The sequence below is a fragment of the Bos grunniens genome, chromosome 6, assembly GCF_055505025.1.
Source record: "Bos grunniens cultivar Pamir isolate PY7600 chromosome 6, Bosgru_T2T1.0, whole genome shotgun sequence".
In the NCBI taxonomy this organism is placed as follows: domain Eukaryota; kingdom Metazoa; phylum Chordata; class Mammalia; order Artiodactyla; family Bovidae; genus Bos; species Bos grunniens.
This window is the reverse complement of record NC_141170.1, coordinates 78,349,388-78,371,377: the sequence shown is the minus strand read 5'-3', so window position 1 is coordinate 78,371,377 and position 21,990 is coordinate 78,349,388. Positions and strand designations below refer to the sequence as shown.

At 38.1% G+C, this 21,990-nt stretch overlaps 1 protein-coding gene across 3 annotated transcripts in view; it reads left to right on the top strand.

Moving 5' to 3' along the window:
• Window positions 1-21,990, top strand: part of SLIT2 (slit guidance ligand 2) — a 405,363-nt gene that overhangs the window by 344,551 nt on the left and 38,822 nt on the right. For all 3 annotated transcript variants that reach the window (XM_086406326.1, XM_086406325.1, XM_086406327.1), the window contains 3 exons: window positions 1,668-1,792; window positions 1,932-2,029; window positions 6,857-6,996. In XM_086406326.1, the coding sequence (XP_086262452.1) occupies window positions 1,668-1,792; window positions 1,932-2,029; window positions 6,857-6,996 (363 nt within the window). The remainder of the gene's footprint in view (window positions 1-1,667; window positions 1,793-1,931; window positions 2,030-6,856; window positions 6,997-21,990) is intronic.

The following is a 21,990-nucleotide window of genomic DNA, read 5'->3' as shown; positions in this document are numbered from 1 at the left end:
TATTTGTCTTTATCTGACTTAACTTCACTCAGTATGACTGTAATTTGATACAAAAACTATGTTAGTTATTCTGGTACCAAGAAAAAGAAGAGGGGACACTGGCAAGGCCTCCCCTAATGAGAGGTATCACCCGGCTCAAACACCACCCCGTTCCATTAGCACAGTCCTCCCCAGGACTGTCATTTATTCCCAAACAGGTTAAAAAAAACAAACAAACAGGAAACTGTGTCTAAATAAATTTCAGGTGTTTGTTAATAGAAAACCTGAAGAATATAGAACACTACCTTTTGGGATTGTACTCCAAAACCACAATACGAATGTGTATTTTTTAGGTTAAGGTTTAGATATGAATAGTTTTAATGGCCATGATGTTAATTCACATTTTCTTTCATATGAGTTTCTGTAAGGAGACCAACAGCTTACCAGTATAAAACCTCTGTAGAAAAATGTGACTAAAGAAAGTTTATACCAGCAGAAGTCATACGGCTTTTTGGGGGGAGGTACCTTGGAAGGTTACAGCAGTGATAGGAAGGGAGTGGAGAGGGCTCAGATAACTTTGCTAGAAATTATGTGCTGAAACATCACTTAGAATTATGACTGTTTGTTCCAATGAGGCTAAAGAACTACAGAGATTGATGGTGAAAGCAAAAGTATAGTTTATGTTACACAATATTTGTATTTTAAATATAAAAATGGCACTCCACCAGAGTGTCCTCATCAGACAGTTTCCAAAAGGCAGTCTAGTGAGCTTTCACAAATGGTGTGAAAATTATCAACAGAATGCAATTTTATTGAGGACAATACACTATCTACATTGTTAGCCACTTACAGAACAAATATGTGCAACCAATGGAAAGTAACTTCAATTCAACCTCCATTTAATCTAGAACTTTCATGGATTATGAGAGCTTTTTAATTTGTACCCCAAGAGGAGAGATTGCAAGTAGTGACCTCTTCAGTGGTTTTTTCTTTGCAGTGAAGAAAGATACATAAATCTTACCTGTCACGTGCCAATATGCTAACAAAACTAAAGGGACATGAGCAAGAATATAATGGAGGTTTCATTTTTGGTTTATTTTAAAAGTGGCACTGTTTTGTATCTCCTGCAGGAAAATAACAGTCCTGAACTACTATTAGCAGGACAGGTACATACTGTTGCATTTTTAATTACACTAGTGAATTTCTACTTATTCATTAAACTTACCCCCATCCCCCAGCACACACATGGGCACACATGCATGCTGCTTTGGGATCCATGGTGTACCTTTTTGTGCAGCTGACGAGTAGCGGAGTTGCAAGCACTGGCCATGAAAGCATCCACATAAGCTGTTCAGCTAATGAGGGGATTGACCCTTTGACATTGGTATTGCAAATGTCAGATCCTAACCACCGAAGTGCACAACCTAGAGTCCCCCTCGACATCTGAGATTCTTACCATTGTCTCTCAATGAGGCGGCCTCCTGTTTTGTTCTTAAAGATGATATGATGGTGCTGACTTCCATAATTTTTATCATGGAAGATAAATTATTACTTTATAATAATTTTATACAAAATTATTATTGTATAATCTTATACAAAATTTACTGGTACATTAAGGCACTGAAATAGTTTTCAGTGAACTGGAAACTGAAAGCATCCTCTTCTCATATTTTTCAATCACTTTTTAGGTCCTGTGGATGTCAATATTCTAGCTAAATGTAATCCCTGCTTATCAAATCCATGTAAAAATGATGGCACCTGTAACAATGACCCAGTTGACTTTTATCGCTGCACCTGTCCATATGGTTTCAAGGTAAGTAGAAGCTGTTGTGGGAACCAAGATCTGAAAAAGTAGTTCCCCCTGATGGGTATTTATTATTCAGTTGTGATTTCTTTATGTGCTGAGAACTATTTTATTTGCACGCAACTTAACTTGACCATTTCTTCTCCAGGGGCAGGATTGTGATGTTCCAATTCATGCGTGCATCAGCAACCCATGTAAACATGGAGGAACTTGCCACTTAAAAGAAGGAGAAAAAGATGGATTCTGGTAGGCCACTAGTCTATGATCTGTGTCTGAAGGATCGAAACAAGAATAAGAAAACATGATTTTTTTTTTTATTTTTAAATCCAAGGGCTTTATTTTAAAAAGAATACTAGAAATTCAATTCACAAGGAAGATATATATTAGTCCCTCTCATAGATATTCGAGATATTTCAGTATTAAAAACAGGGTCATGGTGGAGAGTTCTGACAAAACGTGGTTCACTGGAGAAGGGAATGGCAAACCAATTCAATATTCTTGCCTTGAGAAACCAGGAACAGTGTGAAAATGCAAAAAGATAGGACGCTGAAAGGTGAACTCCCCAGGTCAGTAGGTGCTCAATATGCTACTGGAGAAGTGTGGAGAAATAACTCCAGAAAGAATGAAGAGACACAGGCAAAGCAAAAACAATGCCCAGTGGTGGATGTGACTGGTGATGGAAGTAAAGTCTGATGCTAGAAAGAGTAATATTGCATAGGAACCTGGAATGGTAGGTCCATGAATCAAAGTAAATTGGAAGTGGTCAAACAGGAGATGGCAAGAGTGAACATTGACATTTTAGGAATCAGTGAAATAAAATGACTGGAATGGGTGAATTTAACTCAGATGACAATTATATCTACTACTGTGGGCAAGAATCCCTTAGAAGAAATGGAGTAGCCCTCATAGTCAGCAAAAGAGCCCAAAATGCAGTTCCTGGATGTAATCTCAAAAACATCAGAATGATCTCTGTTCGTTTCCAAGGCAAACCATTCAATATCACAGTAATCCAAGTCTGTGCCCCAACCAGTAATGCTGAAGAAGCTGAAGTTGAATGGTTGTATGAAGACCTACAAGACCTTCTTGAACAAACACCCAAAAAAAGATGTTATGTTCATTATTGGGGACTGGAATGCAAAAGTAGGAAGTAAAGAGATACCTGGAATAACAGGCAAATTTGGCCTTGGAGTACAAAATGAAGCAGGGCAACAGCTAACAGATTTTGCCAAGAGAATGCACTGATCATAGCAAACACCCTCTTCCAACAATGCAAGAGAAGACTCTACACATGGACATCACCAGATGGTCAACTCAGATCAGATTGATTATATTCTTTGCAGCCAAAGATAGAGAAGCTCTATACAGGCAGCAAAAACAAGACCGGGAGCTGACTGCGGCTCAGATCATGAACTCCTTATTGCCAAATTCAGACTTAAAGAAAGTAGGGGAAACCACTGGACATTTCAGGTATGACCTAAATCATATCCCTTACGACTATACAGTGGAAGTGACAAATAGATTCAAGGGATTATATCGGATAGACAGAGTGCGTGAAAAACTATGGATGGAAGTTTGTTGCATTGTATAGGAGGCAGTGATCAAGATCATCCCCAAGAAAAAGAAATGCAAAAAGACGAAATGGTTGTCTGAGGAAGCTTTACAAATAGCTGAGAAAAGAAGAGAAGTGAAAGACAGAGGAGAAAAGGAAAGATATACCCATTGCAGTGCAGAGTTCCAAAGAATAGCAAGGAAAGATAAGAAAGCCTTCCTCAGTGATCAATGCAAAGAAATAGAGGAAAACAATAGAATGGGAAAGACTAGAGATCTCTTCAAGAAAATCAGAGATACCAAGGGAACATTCCATGCAAAGATGGGCTCGATAAAGGACAGAAATGGTATGGACCTAAAAGAAGCCGAAGATATTAAGAAGAGGTGGCACGAATACACAGAAGAACTGTACAAAAAAGATCTTATTGACCCAGATAACCATGATGGTATGATCATACACCTAGAGCCAGACATTCTGGAATGTGAAGTCAGGTGGGCCTTAGGAAGCATCATGACGAACAAAGCTAGTGGAGATGATGGAATTCCAGTTGAGCAATTTCAAATCCTAAAAGATGATGCCATGAAAGTTTTACACTCAATATGCCAGCAAATTTGGAAAATTCAGCAGTGGCCACAGGACTGGAAAAGGCCAGTTTTCATTCCAGTCCCAAAGAAGCAATGTCAAAGAATATTCAGACTACCACACAGTTGCAATTCATCTCACACGCTAGCAAAGTAATGTTCAAAATTCTCCAAGCCAGTCTTCAACAAAACATGAACTGTGAACTCCCAGATGTTCAAGCTGGATTTAGAAAAGGCAGAGGAACCAGAGATCAAATTGCCAACATCCGTTGGATCATCGAAAAATCAAGAGAGTTCCAGAAAAACATCTATTTCTGCTTTATTGACTATGCCAAACCTTTTGACTGTGTGGATTACAACATTCTGTGGAAAATTCTTCAAGAGATGGGAATAGCAGACTTCCTTACCTGCCTCCTGAGAAATCTGTATTCAGGTCAAGAAGCAACAGTTAGAACCGAGCATAGAACAACAGACTGGTTCCAAATCAGGAAAGGAGTACATCAAGGCTGTATATTGTCACCCTGCTTATTTAACTGTATGCAAAGTACATCATTCAAAGTGCCAGGCTGGATTCAGCACAAGTTGGAATCAAAATTGCCAGTAGAAATATCCATAACTTCAGACACACAAATGACAGAAAGTGAAGAAGAACTAAAGAGCCTCTTGATGAAAGTGAAAGAGGTGAGTGAAAAAGTTGGCTTAAAACTCAACATTCAGAAAACTAAGATCATGGCATCCAGTCCCATCACTGCATGGCAAATAGATGGGGAAATGATGGAAACAGTGAGAGACTTTATATTTTGGGGCTCCAAAATCACTGCAGATGGTGACTCCAGCCATGAAATTAAAGGACGCCTATTCCTTGGAAGAAAAGCTATGAGCAACCTAGACAGCATGTTAAAAAGCAGAGACATTACTTTGCCAACAAAGATCTGTCTAGTCAAAGCTTATGGTTTTTCCAGTAGTCATGTATAGATGTGAGAGTTGGACTATAAAGAAAGCTGAGCTCCAAGGAATTGTTTATTTTGAACTATAGTGTTGGAGAAGACTCTTGAGAGTCCCTTGGACTGCAAGAACATCCAACCAGTCCATCCTAAAGGATATCGGTCCTGAATATTCATTGGAAGGACTGATGCTGAAGCTGAAACCCCAGTACTTTGACCACCTGATGCAAAGAATGGACTTATTTGAAAAGACCCTGATGCTGGGCAAGATTAATGGGAGGAGGAGAAGGGGACGACAGAGGATGAGATGTTTGGATGGTATCACCGACTCAGTGGACATGAGTTTGAGAAAACTCCGGGAGTTGGTGATGGACAGGGAAGCCTGACATGCTGCAGTCCATGGGGTTGGAAACAGCCAGACACGACTGAGTGACTGAACTGAACTGAAAAATAGACATTGAAGTATTCTCAGATCATGTGTACTAAGTCACTTCAGTCATGTCCGACTCTGCAACCCTATGGATAGTAGCCTGACAGGCTTCTCTTGATGAAATTCTCCAGGGCAAAATACTAGAGTGTGTAGCCATTCCCTTCTCCAGAGGATCTTCCCTACATAGGGATCAAAGCCGCATGTCTTGCATTGACATGTGGGTTCTTGACCACTAGAGCCACCTGGGAAGTCCCGTTCTCAGATTAGGATGCTACAAAACCAAGCAGTTTAAAAACACATGTGTACATTATATTAATCAAGTCAAATTAGGTCAAGACAAGGTAGTAGCTCTATTGTGCTAATTAATAGCCATGTAGTGCCCTACTGCAAGGCATATATTCATCTGTTGCATATTGTGTGTTCCTTTAAAACAGACAATGTGTAATGATAAGATGTAGATCCCACTGAAATAGGAAATTAATGATTCATTTCCAAGTCACAATATGAGTAGACAGACATGCTGTGAACATTTTTAATCTGGAGTTGTTTAATCTTACAGTACAGTTACTTCAGATCTACTTCATGAATCATGAAACAGAGTTCTTATAATGACACTAATGATTTCACATAAGAATGCTAATCTACTACTAAAGCTTGTTAGAAATATCACTTTTTATAATACAATGTTGGCTTCCCTGGTTGCTCAGCTGGTAAAGAATCTGCCTGCAATGCGGGAGACCTGAGTTCGATCCCTGGGTTGGGAAGATCCCCTGGAGAAGGGAACGACTACCCACTCCAGCATTCTGGCTTGGAGAATTCCATGGACTCTATAGTCCATGGGGTCGCAAAGAGTCGTATACGACTGACTTTCACTTAATAATACATATGCTTCATTTCTACATTCTGTTATGAAGTTGTCTCTTTTTTCATCAAAACTTTACCCATAGATTATTCTGATACCTAGCAAGATTAAAGGTACAGTGTTTTATGCCAGTGGGAGAAAAATTGTATTTGTCAAGGTTTAAAGAGAATATTCACATTTTACAATAACAAAAAAGACAAAGTTTTAGTCTTTGCTTTGAGACAGGTTTCTTTTTTGCTTTGAGACATCAAGAACATTACAGGTAGGGTAGAAAGTTGTAATTTTTAAAAAGTCATAATCATTCCTCCTTATTTATGAGCAAAGAAGCATGAGTTATTTTATTAGAGTACAATTTAAGATTAAGATATCTAAGGCTGTAAACTTTGCTCATGTTTTAGACCTGCGAATGTATTGGATTTATTGACTTATAGGACCAGGGGGCTATTTGCCATAGCAAGTTCTTGTAGCCAGCATAAATTTTCTTTCTCAAATTGTTTCTGATTTGGGGGATAGTCCCTTAAATTGATGCTTGTACCATGTCATTTAAATTGATGCTTGTACCATGTCATTTAAAAACATTTAAAAAATCAATTACCTGTTGTTAAAAGCTCTGTAACTGGTGAGTATATTTAGTTTTTTCAATATTTAGACCATATGGTTTGAAATGCAGGAAGATGTCTTTTATGTTTTCTTCCCCTGGTGTTCAGGTGTATTTGTGCTGATGGATTTGAAGGAGAAAATTGTGAAATCAATGTTGATGACTGTGAAGATAATGACTGTGAAAATAACTCTACATGTGTCGATGGAATTAATAACTACACATGCCTTTGCCCACCTGAGTACACAGGTAGGAAAAGGGAAATTGCTATGCCATCAATCTGCATTTGAAAGCGCCGCTGGAGCTATGCTGCATGTGTGTAGTAAACCATTGTATTATTCAGTAACTGATTCATGTTTTGGAAATTAGATGTAATGTAATAACAGAGTTAAAGATGGTTTCAGCCAACCAAATAAAAGTCCTGGCAAGCTCAGTTATAACACAGGCATCTTCATAAAGTAACATTTTCTGGCACAAAGAAAATTATACTGAAGCTTTCAGTCCCACAACTGAGTGACATTTTCATGCAAAGCACTTTTCCTGTGCAGACCAACCCACCAATATGTATTTGAAAAGGGAGCATTTCTTTACATGGGCAAAACAGAATTAAGCATTTGAAATTCTTCATGTCTATATTTGTTTCTTCATTAGAGAGTGTTTGCCTTTAGCACTCTCATCCTTCAAACTAAGTCACAGTCAAGAATATATACATTGATCACTTTGGATAATCTTATCAGACCATTATCCCCCTTTCCCCTTTTTTTTTCTATCTTGATACAAAATGTCAGGAATAAGGATGATAAATCTCATAAGACTATCCAAGCTGATAAACTTCTGCCCTGGATAAACCAATTTGTTGTAAAGTCAACATCAAGTTTATGACTTACTTATTCTGTCAGAATATCTGTTTTGATTGATTTTTGTGGCTCTGGGTAAGAAACTTCATAGTTTCAATCTTGTTTTATTTAGTTTTAAAGTTGATAGAGAAAAGGAGACTGTTACATGTTTTATTTGTAAGAAATAAATGGAGTAGTAGATTCTGTCACTCTATTCAAAATTACCATTTTCATTTGGCTGGGTATTTTTCATTAATTATATTTATTTCCATATATATAGTTAAGAATATCAGAGGGTAAAATAGTTCCTTGGATGACTGAGGTGTTAACATCTATAAACATGAAAAATGGAAGCACAGCTGTATGATTAATTTTCCCAGGGATTCGTTAGAAAAGCATTGAAATTTAAGCTTTTATGGCATACTCAAGCTTTGCAATTTAAGAGGTACTTTTCTTGGTGGGAAAATGCTAAATAGAATAATGAGTTTTTGTTCTGACATCCTGGGCCTGTCTGAGAAATTCTGCAGCTGCCTGTTCCATGGTATGATTTATTTTTCACAACAGTGAAGTACCTGATGCCATATGATGTAATAATACTGTTTCCAGTAGAAATTTGAACATGTTGTATTACCAATTGCTCTATTACATATAAGCAGCCTGTGGACTCCTTAGTGGCCAGAATTTGAATTCTTTGTTGTGTTATATTAATTAAAGATAGAGTCGGTCTAACATGCATCCATTCTAATGTGGCTGGAGAGTTTAGGTGTTACATAGCTTTGACATTCGTATCGGTATTACTTGTGTCACACCTCAGGTACTTACCATTCATATGAGTGCACAAATTCTGAAGCCCTTGGAGTTACTCTGAGATTCTGAGTTTTATTGGATTGGGGAGTCCAGCCTTGTACAGCCAGCCCAGTGCTTGCACTAAAATCTGGAGCTAGTACCTTCTTAGAATAGTTATTTTATCCCATCATTGTTCTGATCATTATAGAAATAACTTAATTCCCTTAATGTCAGAGGCCTCTTTAGACTATCCTACTTTGATTGGGACAAATTGGACCTGAGAATTTCAAGCACGGTTTGGTTAGCCAGTGTGTTCCTGAGCACAGACGCCAGGAATTTTTCTATATTCTCTTCCCAATGAAAACCTGGACCTGACAAGACTACTGCATTCAGGTTCCTACATGCCTTTTTCATGATGCTTTACGTAAAGTAGCAGTTTCTTCTGAACTGGTTTCCATGGGTCCCTCTTTGGCTTTAGGTTTGCTATGTTATTCTGTATCCATTTCTTTGAGTCTTTGTTTTTACCTTCTCTTCCTTCCTTTTCCCAGGCTCCCTTCCTACACCTGATCCTCTTGAATGTTTTCTCCACCTTAAAGTGATTCAGTTCAGTGCAACTTCCTCTGAGAAGTTATTACAAAGCTTCATTTCTCTGCTGTCAGATCTCTTTCTTTGAAACATATGCAAAAAAAAAAAAAAAAATCCAAAGCTTAGCACAAACACTTTTGAACCAAAATGTGACATCTCAAAAAGCTATGATGTGGGAACCTTCCAAATAGTCAAGAGCTATTTGGTGCTTAATAAGAATTGAGACTCTTCTGTTTTTTTTTTTTTTTCCCTGGTCTTATCTATTGCTAATATCAATTTGCCTTAATCCAGGCTAAGAATAAATAAAAATATTGCATTCAATAGAAAGTTCATAGCATATAAAACATGAAGCTATGATCACTGTAACTGTGGGTTGGATTTTGTGGGAAGTGAAGAGTTTTGCGAATTGGCATTGGAGCAGATACCTAAACCAGACAATGTTTGTATCTCATCTACTAGCTGTAGCATTTTTGTCTGTATGTGAAATGAGCTCATTTACAAAATATCAACCAACCATCTGCAGATTTTGAAATCAGTGGCACATAAGTGGCCTTTAATTATAGGAAGGTATAAATTGGACTCCAGAGCTTTATCCAAGTCTGCTTCATCCAAGTCTGCAGTTAAGGAGGCATTTCCTTATATTGTGGCTGCACTGTTTGAGATTTAAGTTTGGAATCTGATTAATGAGCCTGAGATCTTGGAACAGAAACCCTACTGTGCTCAGGGAATATAATAATGTTGTCATTGTTTAAAAATCATTCAAGTTGCAAGTTGCTTTACTGCTTGGAGACTTTTTTTACTCTATCTCTCTGAGGCATTCACTGAGAAAATGAACTCTTTACTAGGAGCAAATAAGACTTCATAGGGAAAGCTCATAAATTACTATGGTGAAAATTTTTACATTTAGCACACATGTCAAGAGTCAAAATGGATATGATTTGTTAACAGAGAAAATTCAGAGATCTGAAAGCAGTTTCAGAATGAGGTCATGATGTGATGAGCAGGCTATAAAACACGGCTACCCATTTTCAAATTAAATGAACCACCATTGGGAAATTTATTAAATATATTTAAGCCCGTGTAACCAAAATACCACAGTACATAGTTATTGATTTATTAGAGGACAAAACTCTGTCCTTTCCTACTTCAGAGATTGACAGCATAAATTTTAAGAGTCAGTATTGTCTGTTATGTAACCCTTACTCTCCCTTCCCCACCCAAGTTCTCCAAACCATTCTTTTCTGCCTAATTTGATCCATCATCTGTCCAATGTAGAGCATATGACTGTTGATTGCTAGGATTCTTTAGACAAGATTAATCTTTGGAAAGCTTTAATTCACCATGACTCTAAATTAAAATGACTGTTAAGGATTAAGTAAGACTCTGAAGTGGCTAAACAATAATTAAAAATCCATTCCAGGATTTCAGTATTAGCTTGAGAGTTGTGTTTCTTCTTACGGTTTATCATTTTTTAAAAGCTGTTATTATATCCTTTCTAAAAACAAGGCATTTCTTGAAAGTGAATTGTCAAAGAATTCCTCAAATTAAACTAGCTGAAAAGTTATAAAAATGAACATTGGAAACATGGCACCCTTGAGATGTTGAAAAACTTGACACCTTTTCCTAAATAAGCTCTATGAATTCAGATGTTGCACTGAAAAATGTGGTTTTGCATGTTTCCTAGGAGGCAGAACCCTGTATCTGCTTTGAGACTGTTTTTAATTAACCTTCTTCTCATAAGACCATATACAAAGTTGAAACAAAATTGATCACTTTTTAACCATGGATATTGCTTGATGGGAATGGCATACGTTCAGTAAGTGAAAGTTTCCATACAAGTTGGGCATGTAAAAACTTAGAATGTATTTTGCAGAAAAAATTCAGAACATTTTAATTTTTCCATTATCTCTTTGTTTTCCAAATCTCCTATGCCCACACACAAACCATTATGTGCACATCTTACAAGTAAAGCTGCCTGTTGTTAAGTCGCCTGGTTTAGCTGAGATCTCTCACTGCCTGTGATGGCGTCTGCCTTTTGCCTCATTTTCTCCTTGTTTGTGCGTTTGGCCCGGCTGTAGGTAAGAAATGTGAGCCTTGCTTCAGTTTGCTCTCTCACCCTGGGCTTCTCTGTTGTTAATGCTGTGCTTTGGCTTCCTGTGCTCTGCTGTGTACTGCGATGTAAAACGTCTTTTGTCTCTTCTGTCTTTGTTGCTGCCAGCTGCTAATCTGAATGAGGTGGAAAAAGGTTAGTTGCCTTTTAAGTCTATTATGATTTTATTTCAGTTTCCCTTTTTCTTTTAAAGCTATATAGATTTCATGGTGTGTATGTGGTAAAAGGAATGTTGACTAAAATGAAATCTGATATGAATATGTCAAATCAGTCATTCAGATCCTTGATATGTGGATAGCTATACCAAACACTTACAAAAGGGTGTCTGAAATGCACTTTACCAATTTCCAGAAGGCTGCAAAAGAAGCTTTCTGAGTGGGCAGAAGAAGTGGCAAAAAAGAAAGACTAATGCTTTCTAGTTTCTTCTTGTCTGTATGCTTTTCCTTTTTTAAAGACCTTCCAAATGTATTGTTTTTATCATGAAAAATGTAAGTCAGTTAGTGCAATAGGTAGACTGTAGGTAGAAAAAATGTTAAATAGTGAGAATTTTCCCATAATTTTAAATTAATATCTTCAGTAATTTGAAACATGAAAAATATTGAGGTGTATACATTGGTTAAAACATTTTATGAGATAAAAATTACGAAGCCCAAGAAGTTGTTTTTTTTTTTTTAATGACGTCAAACTCATAGAATGTCACGTGTACTAGGCAGTATTTTTAAAGCATAAAAAGATCGTATTACATCCTTGGCCTTTATGGTCTGCATGATTTCCCAAATATATCAGGGTCTGGGAAGGGAAGTCCTGGAGTGACAAGGGCGATCAGCATGTCCTGGGAGTCATCATGGAATCTTTGTTGAATTTTTATCTTAAAAATTCAGAATTATATCTAATAATATTGTTTTTTTACTCATTCAGCTTACCACACTTTCAAGTGCCAAGTTTAGGCACATTATCCTAAAAGGGTGTGCTTGCCTTGACAGTTCCAGTTGTATATATGGCATTAGCAGTATGATTCAAAGACTAACATGGACTATATTATATAGTACCTCTGTCTCCTCTTCATTTTTTTCTGCTACATTGTTCAGAGGATTTATTGGTTGTTCACTTACTCTTACTATGTGCAGAGTTAAGTTAAAAAGCATGAAAAAAAAGTTTTGTCTTATTTGAGACTGTATAAAATATAGTCTATGCATTCTCTGTGGATTAATGCATCCAGTACCATCCTTGGTCAAATATTGTCTTTTTTACAAGTACTAAAACAATTGGTGGTTTGGGACAGAGACTTCTAAGGCCTGATTCTATCTCAGGAAACACAATGGCCATTATTCTGTCACAAGAATATGTCCTGAAATAGTTATATATATACATACTCTCAGGAGCAAGCTTGACAGTATGATAGTGTTTTAAATCATTGTGTGGTTTCATGTATTGACTAAATTTCACGCTTGTGTTTACAAAAGATGTCTCTTATTTCCAAGAACCTGCTGCTGACTAAATTTGCTTTTAAAAGCAGTCAAATCATTTTCTATTATTTGAATCCCAAACATAAGTAGAAATGAAGTTTCAAAGTCTTTATAGCACTCAGTGATTTCCGTAAGTAAAAAGAAACTCTGTAATTAGCTGACTTATCGTTAAGTTGAACTCTGTTGTTATTCAGTTGCTAAGTCGTGTCCGATTCTTTGCAACCTCATCGACTGTAGACCACCAGGCTACTCTGTCCAGGGATCTTCCCAACCCAGAGACCAAACCCATGTATCCTGCTTGGCAGGGGGATTCTTCACCACTGAGCTACCTGGGAAGCCCCAAAGAACTCTGTAAATATGAGCAATAAATATTTGAGCAATAACTTCTATAAAACAGGACTTCCCTGGTGGCTCAAACAGTAAAGACTCCACCTGCCAGAACAGGATACCTGGGTTCAGTCCGTGGGTTGGGAAGATCCTGTAGAGCAGGAAATGGCAACCCACTCTGGTATTCTTGCCTGGAGAATCCCAGGGACAGAGAAGCCTGGCAGACTACAGTCCGTGGGTCACAAAGAGTCAGACTCGACTTACCGACTTTCATTTGTTCACTTGCTTTGTATAAAACAGCAACAAAGCACTTACCTGAAGATGTGTGTGTTCTCAGTCACTTCAGTTGTGTCTGACTCTTGGTGATCCCGTGGACTGTAGCTAACCAGGCTCCTCTGTCCATGGGGATTCTCCAGACAAGAATACTGGGGTAGGTTGCTGTGCCCTCCTCCAGGGGATCTTCCTGACCCAGGGATTGGACCTGCGTCTCTTATGTCTCCTGCATTGGCAGGCAGGTTCTTTACCACTAGCGCCACCTGGGATTAGGGGTCCAGATGCAAACAAGTGTCTAACTGAACCCATGGCCTGCATTCTAACTTTGGGACCTTCCCCTGGAATTAGTCCCTTCTTATTTACTGCCATATTCCAGATTTGGCACTTTTCGCATCCCATAGTGGTTCTGACTCATCCTTAGTGCCAAACAAGCTTTCCTTCTGCTGTCTCCTCAGCTGGCTATAAATAATTGACCATCATGCACATTTGAAAAGGGTAAATCCATAGTCACAAAATTCAGATGCAGACAAGCAATCTACTTAATCTACACATGAAAACAAGAAAGTGTCTAATTGGTGCCTGTATAATTATCCTGATGACCAGGCTACCTTCCATTACATAGGGCAGGTGGGATACTGATGAATTTATGAAGCTAACAGGAAAAGCTCAAATTTCTCATCCAGGCACTAAAATGTATCAACTCTGGGGCCTCTCACAGTCTTTAATGACATCTGACCCACTTCATTTTGATGTTTGAGAATAGTGTGGAAGAATGGAAGAATGTATAAGAAAACACTTGAAAATGTTAGATGTCTATACTCCAGAAATATCATGGGCTGTCATAGAGGACAAGTTCAAGTTTTCCATCATTTAATTTCAACTGTCATTGCTGTAGTGACATGGTTTAGATGATTGATGTCATTCCCAATGATGGAGGAATTCTAACAAACTTTTGATAGAGAAAATTCTACTTAAAATAAGTTATATTTATGAAGGAAATTTCTCCCCCAATGGTTTTCAGTACTGTCTTTTTAAAAAATTATTATTTTTCATTTTATTTACCATACTTACATCCAAAGGAAAAGATTTGTTTATGAATAAGTCTTTGGTTTTCTTTGCCCTCTTATTATACTTTGAAGTATAAGGAAATATTGAATACTGAAGAACTCTTCAATTTGGCTGCCTTTTTTTAGGGTTTTTTGTATATTTTTGGATTTTCATGATCTCTATTGACAGTGGCTCCTTCTCTCATTAATTATGCCTCAAGATGTGTAGGGTCTGTTTATCAGTGTCAATATAGGTGCAGTTGTACTTGCAGTCTGTTTTAACTAGAGAGAGTACTTTGGCAGCCTAATTATACTGTTTGGTTTGCATTCATCTTCCAACCTTTCAAAGCCTTCTTAAATGCATTTGAATCTTAGAAAAGATTTTAAGGATCCTATTTGCTCTGTAGTTAATAGACAACGCCCAGAACAACAGTTCAGCTTAACCAAGCCTTAGTCAATATAATTTGGACTGATTTATTCTGAAAACAAAATTAAATATTTCTGCAGTTTTTGTGGTTGTTGGAATTGGCTGCATTATTTAGACATAATGTTCCAGTGAGGAAGTACTGAAAAACACCTCCTTTTTATTTATTGATTTGAAGAGGTAAATTTTTCCATTTAAAAAAATTCAAAAGATATTTATTGAGAAAATACATTATTCAGGATACTGTGCTCAGAATTGAAAGTGATATGAGAATACATAAAACATTAGCCCTTGTCAAGCTCGTTGGCTTTGATTCTTCATTGCAAGTTCAGATTAGGTCAGTTGTTTCACCAGTATGAAGCAATCATTTCTCATTCCAAGAAAGTGAATGGCAAAATATAGCTACTTGACTAGTTTTTAAATAAAGAGAATAGTTTTTGAATACAAAGTGTAATCAAACTTTCTGGCAAATGAGCATTATAGAGCAACCCATTTCATATCATAAAGAACAAAAATGAGAATATAAAATGGTTTTCTTTTTTGAAATGTATTAATTCCCCACATTTATAACATATTTCCTTGAGCCTTCCTGTTTTGAATTATGATAAACTTTATCTCATGAGAGATTGCACTCTGGCAGTGTTCATTATGCGTGTGTCCCATTTTGCACACCCTTTGAACCAAGAGGACATTTATCAGTGGCTAATATATCTCCAATGCTTTCATGCATTGGAGAAGGAAACGGCAACCCACTCCAGTGTTCTTGCCTGGAGGATCCCAGGGACAGGGGAGCCTGGTGAGCTGCCGCTTATGGGGTCTCACAGAGTTGGACACGACTGACGCGACTTAGCAATAGCAATATATCTTCAAAAATTCACAGCCTCAAGATCAGTTCTCTATATTTCTATACTAACAGATTTGCTTAAGTTTGGAAACGTGGGTATGCTCTGGATAGTTTATTGATCATATTATGAAGGGCAGTTAACTATTGCTAATTGATAGAACAAATTTCAGGGTAGTAAACACAAGTAAGAAAGCATCAGATTATTGTTAAAAGGAACCTTTAAGAAGAATTAGCTCTTTTATAAAAAAAAAAAGAAGAAACTCTCTGTTCATAAGTAATTCTTTACTTACTGATGGAAATAAATTCATTTATTATTATCACTACTGATAAGGATACTGACTATCCAGATTGGGGACTGGGCATCTGCTCGTGTTAATGTGCTCTGGTGCCTGGGATTATAACAATGAGCAAACCATGGAACAAATAGGACTGGCCTGGTTCACTGAAAGAAGAGGAAACAAATACTTTTCTTTCAGGTCCAATTCAATTAACCTGTCCTGGAATGGCTCCCATAATCCCATCAGCTGTATCCACCATCTAATACATTCCATCCATCTCCCTGCAAGGTCTGTGAGAGGAGAGAGGATTGTATTCTTTATATGAATAAGAACAAATGAGAAATGTACAATTTTTAAGGAATTGCACAGAATTTTTTAAATTGGATAATGAAAAACATTCAGGTCTGTTTATCTTAATCTTTCTCAAACATTCCACTTACACTCATACTTCCTATTGATTCCAGAGTTCATCCTCTCTGTTTCCCATTGGAATAGTCATCATTTGGCAGACAAGATTATCAGGATATCTGAGTTAACAGGGTAGCCTATCAAGTCCAGCCCGCAAGGGCATACGTGAGGCTGGGATCTCAGAACACGAATCTGCTACCAGTGTTCCTTACTCTCTCTTCTTTCTTATATTATCCCTTATGCCATCCGGGTCTCCTTCTCCTTAACATGTATAAAGTATTTTCCTCTGAAAAGCAATCAAATAAGTGGTGTCTTTCACATTTTTCAACAGCCATTGAGTATCTAATTTGTGGCAGATAATTTGCAGATAATGACAATGAAGAGATACAAAACTATAAATAAAGCTATCCATCCCTTACCCTCAAATAGTGTAACTTTAGGAAGTGAAATATCAATTTATTTCCAGTAGGTTGCTTTTTTTTGATACCTTTCTTTGCTGTGCCAATTCATGTAGAGTAGAATTAGTAGCATTTTTCCAGGTTTTTCTTGATTGAAGGAAGAGCTCACAATGCAAGTATTTGAAGAATGACGTGTTTGACCTTCCAGAACTCTGTGGCTTGGGGATGCTGTCAGGAATTCAACCAGACTTCCTCCTTTGTTATAAGTGTATTTGAAAATGTCATAACAGATTAAATTTAACACTAGAATTCTGGTTCAGTTATCCAGATTGTGGTCATAAGTAACCCTTCCATTTTTATTAATATCAATGATCCTTTCATATTAAAAAGAAACTAGCTTGGTAGAGTTTATCAATAGGAATAAGAACAGGCTGCAGCAGAATCCTTCCACTCCCTTCATACATCCATGATCCCCCAAATGGACCCTGAGATTATTTCTGTTTCAGAGAAGAAAGAAACTAATCTGCTTATATTAGCAAAAACTAGTGAGAGTTAAGCGTTCCAACAGTGTCATATGCCTCTATCTAAAATCATTTGTTATGTTTGTAAATATGGCCAACCTGAACATACAGTGCTAACGTTTGGAAAAATATAAATGAGATACTTACTAATTAAAACCCACACTTTCTTATTGCTCAATTAGTGAAAAAAATGAATAATCAACAAAGTTGAATTGGAACATTCCTGGAACCCTGATCTAGGGACAACCTCTTCTCTGTTAAGCAGGCTTTGATAACTGAGTAAGCTTCTGCAAGATATGCTGTTGCCTAAATTTCTTGGTAGATGGAAAGCAACTAATTGTCAATCCAACAACTCTTCAAAAATGTCTTCTTTTCTAAATGGCACAGTTTACCTTGCCAAGAGAAGTCTCTTTAAGGATAATAGTCAATTTTGCATCTGTATGGTATATTTTTCAATAATAAATAAAATAATAAGTTATTCAGCCTGTTTGTAGGGCATGATGCTGTCCATCACCAGTCACTAAATGAAACTTAAGGGAAACTTAAGCATCTATCTTATGTCTCTATTTTTTTCCAGATTTTAACTCCTCCAGAGTAAGGACTTTGTCATGCACATCCTTTTATTTGCTGAGTCTAGTTCAAAATAGTTTCTCCCCAATGTATTATTATGAAAATTGTTAAACTAAAGTTAAGTTTGAATTTTGGTCAAGTTTAACAGCGCCACTCCAGAATACATGTAAAATACTTCTATATGTTGTTAATTTCCTCTTACACTATTCTTACTAGTTTCAGGAAAAAATTAATATTCTCTCTCATGGATTATATGATATCTTCATTATTCATTGATTTGACAAAGAATCACCACAGTTAAGAATTTTCAACTGTGCCATAAGTTAAACCAGTATATTTTAAGAAAAAGCATGTTTTAGAAATGTGTCTTTAGAAAATGTAAGTTGTTTTTAGTGACAAGGCTCAACAAAGGTGTCATCCATCTACCATAAGCTTTGATGACTTTGATGTAATTTAATAAAACACTTTCAAGATTATTATTTTCTAATTAATGATAATAGAGATGTTGGTAGTCGTTTTTCATTGCAACTGTTATTCAAAGTTCAAGCCAGTCTCCAGATTTATTGTTAAATAGATGAAACAGAAATTAAACTCACTTTTCTCCCCATACCCATAAGACAGTAGTTTATGATTCTCTTGCTATTATCACCTTTAATTCCCTAAGAGGAGGAGAATCTTCATCACTGTTTGGGTGGCCTGTCCTGCAATCCTCACCATTTAATGCCAATGCCTCTTGGAGAGAGGGCCAAGGACTGATTGGTCCAAGTCAACCAAGACTCAGTGCTTCTCAGAGAGGCATCCAACTCTGGCAGTGAATGGAGAGCTAAACCATACTGATAGGCTCTTTTCAAACCTTGACTCTTGAAGTGCAAAGGTCATGGTTTGGGGCCACTTCCTCTCCTTGTTCATTGCTTATTACAGACTCTGTTGGGGAAGCTTAAAGAGTATTTCAGACATGGGAGAGAACAGTTACACGGAATGAAATAAAAAAGGAAAGAGGCAGAAGGGAGGAAGGGAAGGAAGGGAGGGAAGGAAAGATGTAAGGAGAAAAAGAGTGAGAGAAGAAAAGAAATAGTTGCATAAGTTGAAAGTTTTATTCCCCACCATGCTGCTGCTGCTGCTAAGTCGCCTCAGTCGTGTCTGACTCTGTGCGACCCCATAGACAATGGCCCATCAGGCTCCCCTGTCCCTGGGATTCTCCAGGCAAGAACACTGGAGCGGGTTGCCATTTCCTTCTCCAATGCGTGAAAGTGAAAAGTGAAAGTGAAGTCGCTCAGTCATGTCCGACTCTTAGCGACCCCATGGACTGCAGCCTACCAAGCTCCTCCATCCATGGGATTTTCCAGGCAAGAGTACTGGAGTGGGATGCCATTGCCTTCTCCGATTCCCCACTATAAACACCCAATAATTTAGAATTTACCAGCTATTTTGGTTTACTAGTGCTACTATAACAAACTGTCACAAACTGGGTGATTTAAATTATAGGAATTTAATGTCTCACAGTTATGCAGGTTAGAAGTCCAAACTCAAGGTATCAGTGGCATTAGAGCCTTTTGGGAGAAGGACCTGTTGCAGACATCTCTGCTCGGCCTGTCAATGGCCATCTTCCCTCTCTGTCTATTGTATGGGCTGCCCTCTGTGCTGGGTTTCTTGTCCTATAGGAACATCATGGGCTTCCCCAGTGGCTCAGGGGTGATCCCTGGGTTGGGAAGATCCCCTGGAGGAGGGCATGGCAACCCATTGCAGTATTCTTGTCTGGAGAATCCCATGCAGAGAGTAGCCTAGTGGGCTACAGTCCCAAGGATTGCAAAGAGTCGGACACAACAGCATAGGCACCTGTAGGAACATCAGCCATACCGGATTAGGGCCCACCTGCAGAACTCATTTTAACCTGATTACTTCTGTAAAAACCCTATCTCCAAATAAGATCCCATTCTGGGGTACTGAGGGGCTGCACATATTTTTGAGGGGGAACTAGAGGGGGAACAAATTCAATCCATGACACTTCATCACTATATTTCAAACTCTTGATTTTTGCCCCAGAAAACCTGATCTTTTCAGTGTTCTCTGTGTCACTGAAAGGTAGTTCCAGTCTTCATACCAGTCTTCTAGAAATCTAGAAGTTCCAGACAGCTTCCTCTCTCCCCTATGCCCACCCAATCCAACACCAGTTCCCATCTCTTTTGTTTCCCAATGTCTCTCCAGACTGTCTGCATCTCCGCTACAATCACCTGAGTACCAACTGTGTCGTCCCTCACCATTTGTGTCTGTCTCCGTGCAATCCATCCTCCACTAGAGCCAGAATGTTCTTTCCAAGATACAGATGTCAGCTGGCCATCCTCCATCATAAACCCTTCAATGGCACTCACTGCTCATTAAGTAAAGACATTCTGCCTTGTGGCCCCTGCTACCCTCTGTGACCTTCTCTGCCACCATGCTCTCCCAGCTCACTCCCAGTGTCTCAGAGTTCATGTTTTCCATGTCACCTCCTGCACAGAACCTCTGCCAGTGCTCTTTATCCCCTCTTCACCTGCAATCCAAGCCCTACTTCTTCAGGAAAAAAAAAAAAAAAACCTCCCTTACAGTCAGTTGCCCTTCTAGAGCAAACCAGAGCACATATTAGCCTTCATCACTCAGGTTATTTTATAGTTACTTGTATAGAAATTACTGGATCAATATCTTTCTCCTCCTCCTCTCATGTATGAGCTCCATGAGAACAGGGATATAATTTTTTGTTATTCACCATCTTACTCCTCGCATTAACACCAGTCTTCTTATATAGTATGTACTCAAAATATATGGTGATATTAAAAATCTGGAAGTTGGCTACCAGAATCATTCGTTAAAAAAAAATGCAGAGGCAGATCTCACCGTAGATATCAGGCAAGAAGTTTGTGGAAGAGTTCTAAAACTATTTCAGTGAGTGTGGTAACAAGATATGCAAATAAAAAGATGACATAAGACACCAGAAGTACAAATGAAGATGAAGGAAGGGCCACATGTGTTTAAGAAGTAGGAAACTTTAAAATTAGGTCCATGGATCTAAACTGAAGCAGGACACAAGGCCCGCTCCAGGCACTGTTTCCCATAGGAACCATCAAGTTCGTTGAGATTTCTGCCTCGTTGCAGTAATATGCACAGTATTGGTACCTCAGTGGAATTAAGGTACATGCCGACACTATTCTTACCACTGATGCAGTAATGTTGTTTGGTTCAGCTAAGGCATGATGCTTCCTTTGCTGACTTGCTATCTGCCTTATCCATCTCCTTAGAAGCACTTTGCCTTTAAAAAATATAGCCACAGTTGTTGACCTTGCACAACTTCAATTCCAGAACCTCATTTTACTCATAAAGAACTGGGGCCCAGAACAATAAAATAGTTCACTTTTCTGCAACCAGTCCATTGTTTTATATCAAATAAGTCACAGAAGATTATTCCAGGCAGTGACTCAGTAACCCCCATGTCATTTCACCCAAGAAATAATTTTTTCTCCCCAGGATCTCTTTATGCTGGTTCACTCTTTACTCCAAACAGAGCATTAACTCTGATGATCCAGCTTTTACTGCTCCACCCACAAGGTGACCGTAGCATTTGTCACCCAAATCAGGGCATGTGTATGTGAGTGCATGGGGACACTATTGAAAATCACCTTGGGACAGCAGGTATAAAGCAGAACTGTCTGGAGCAAGCCAGGATATACAGTCATATTACTGCTACATCAGATTCTTCAGAAAGACCACATTGACAGATGCTCAGTAAGCAGTGAACTGCATCTTCTTCTGGACTCTGAGGATAACTTGTAGGAGAGGGCATCACTCCTACCTTACTGTGTCAACAGCTCTCATTAATATAATTGTAGAGTTTAGTCATTTCAAACCTCACTGTCTGCCATACTTAACTGACAGGCACAATCAGGAAGACGTGATCTAAAATCTAGATGTCACTTTCTTACCAAAAAAAAAAAAAAAACCCTCTGTTTAGGACATGTGCTGTTCTCTCTTCACAATTTTCAGTTGATCATTCACTAACTTCTGTTGTCTTGAGAAGGTAATGGTACATTCCCTGGTCGACTCCTCTGTTTCTTCTCTACAACACAGGCAACCAAACAACACATACGCAGAGCTTTACCTTCTCATCAACAGAAAACACTGAAAGCTAGAAGCACAAAGAAGATTAATTTGCTCATCTGATCAAAAGTGAAATCAGAAATGCCAGGCAATGACTGGGTTCCATGCTATTGTTTTGTCATTGGAGAGTTTTAAGGGCTCAAGATGAACTCAAATAAATAGGATTTACTGGGATTTTGTGGAGTTGGTTGGAGCCAAATTATGAATCCAACGTTTGCGTAGACTCTGTCTCTTGAGGGATTT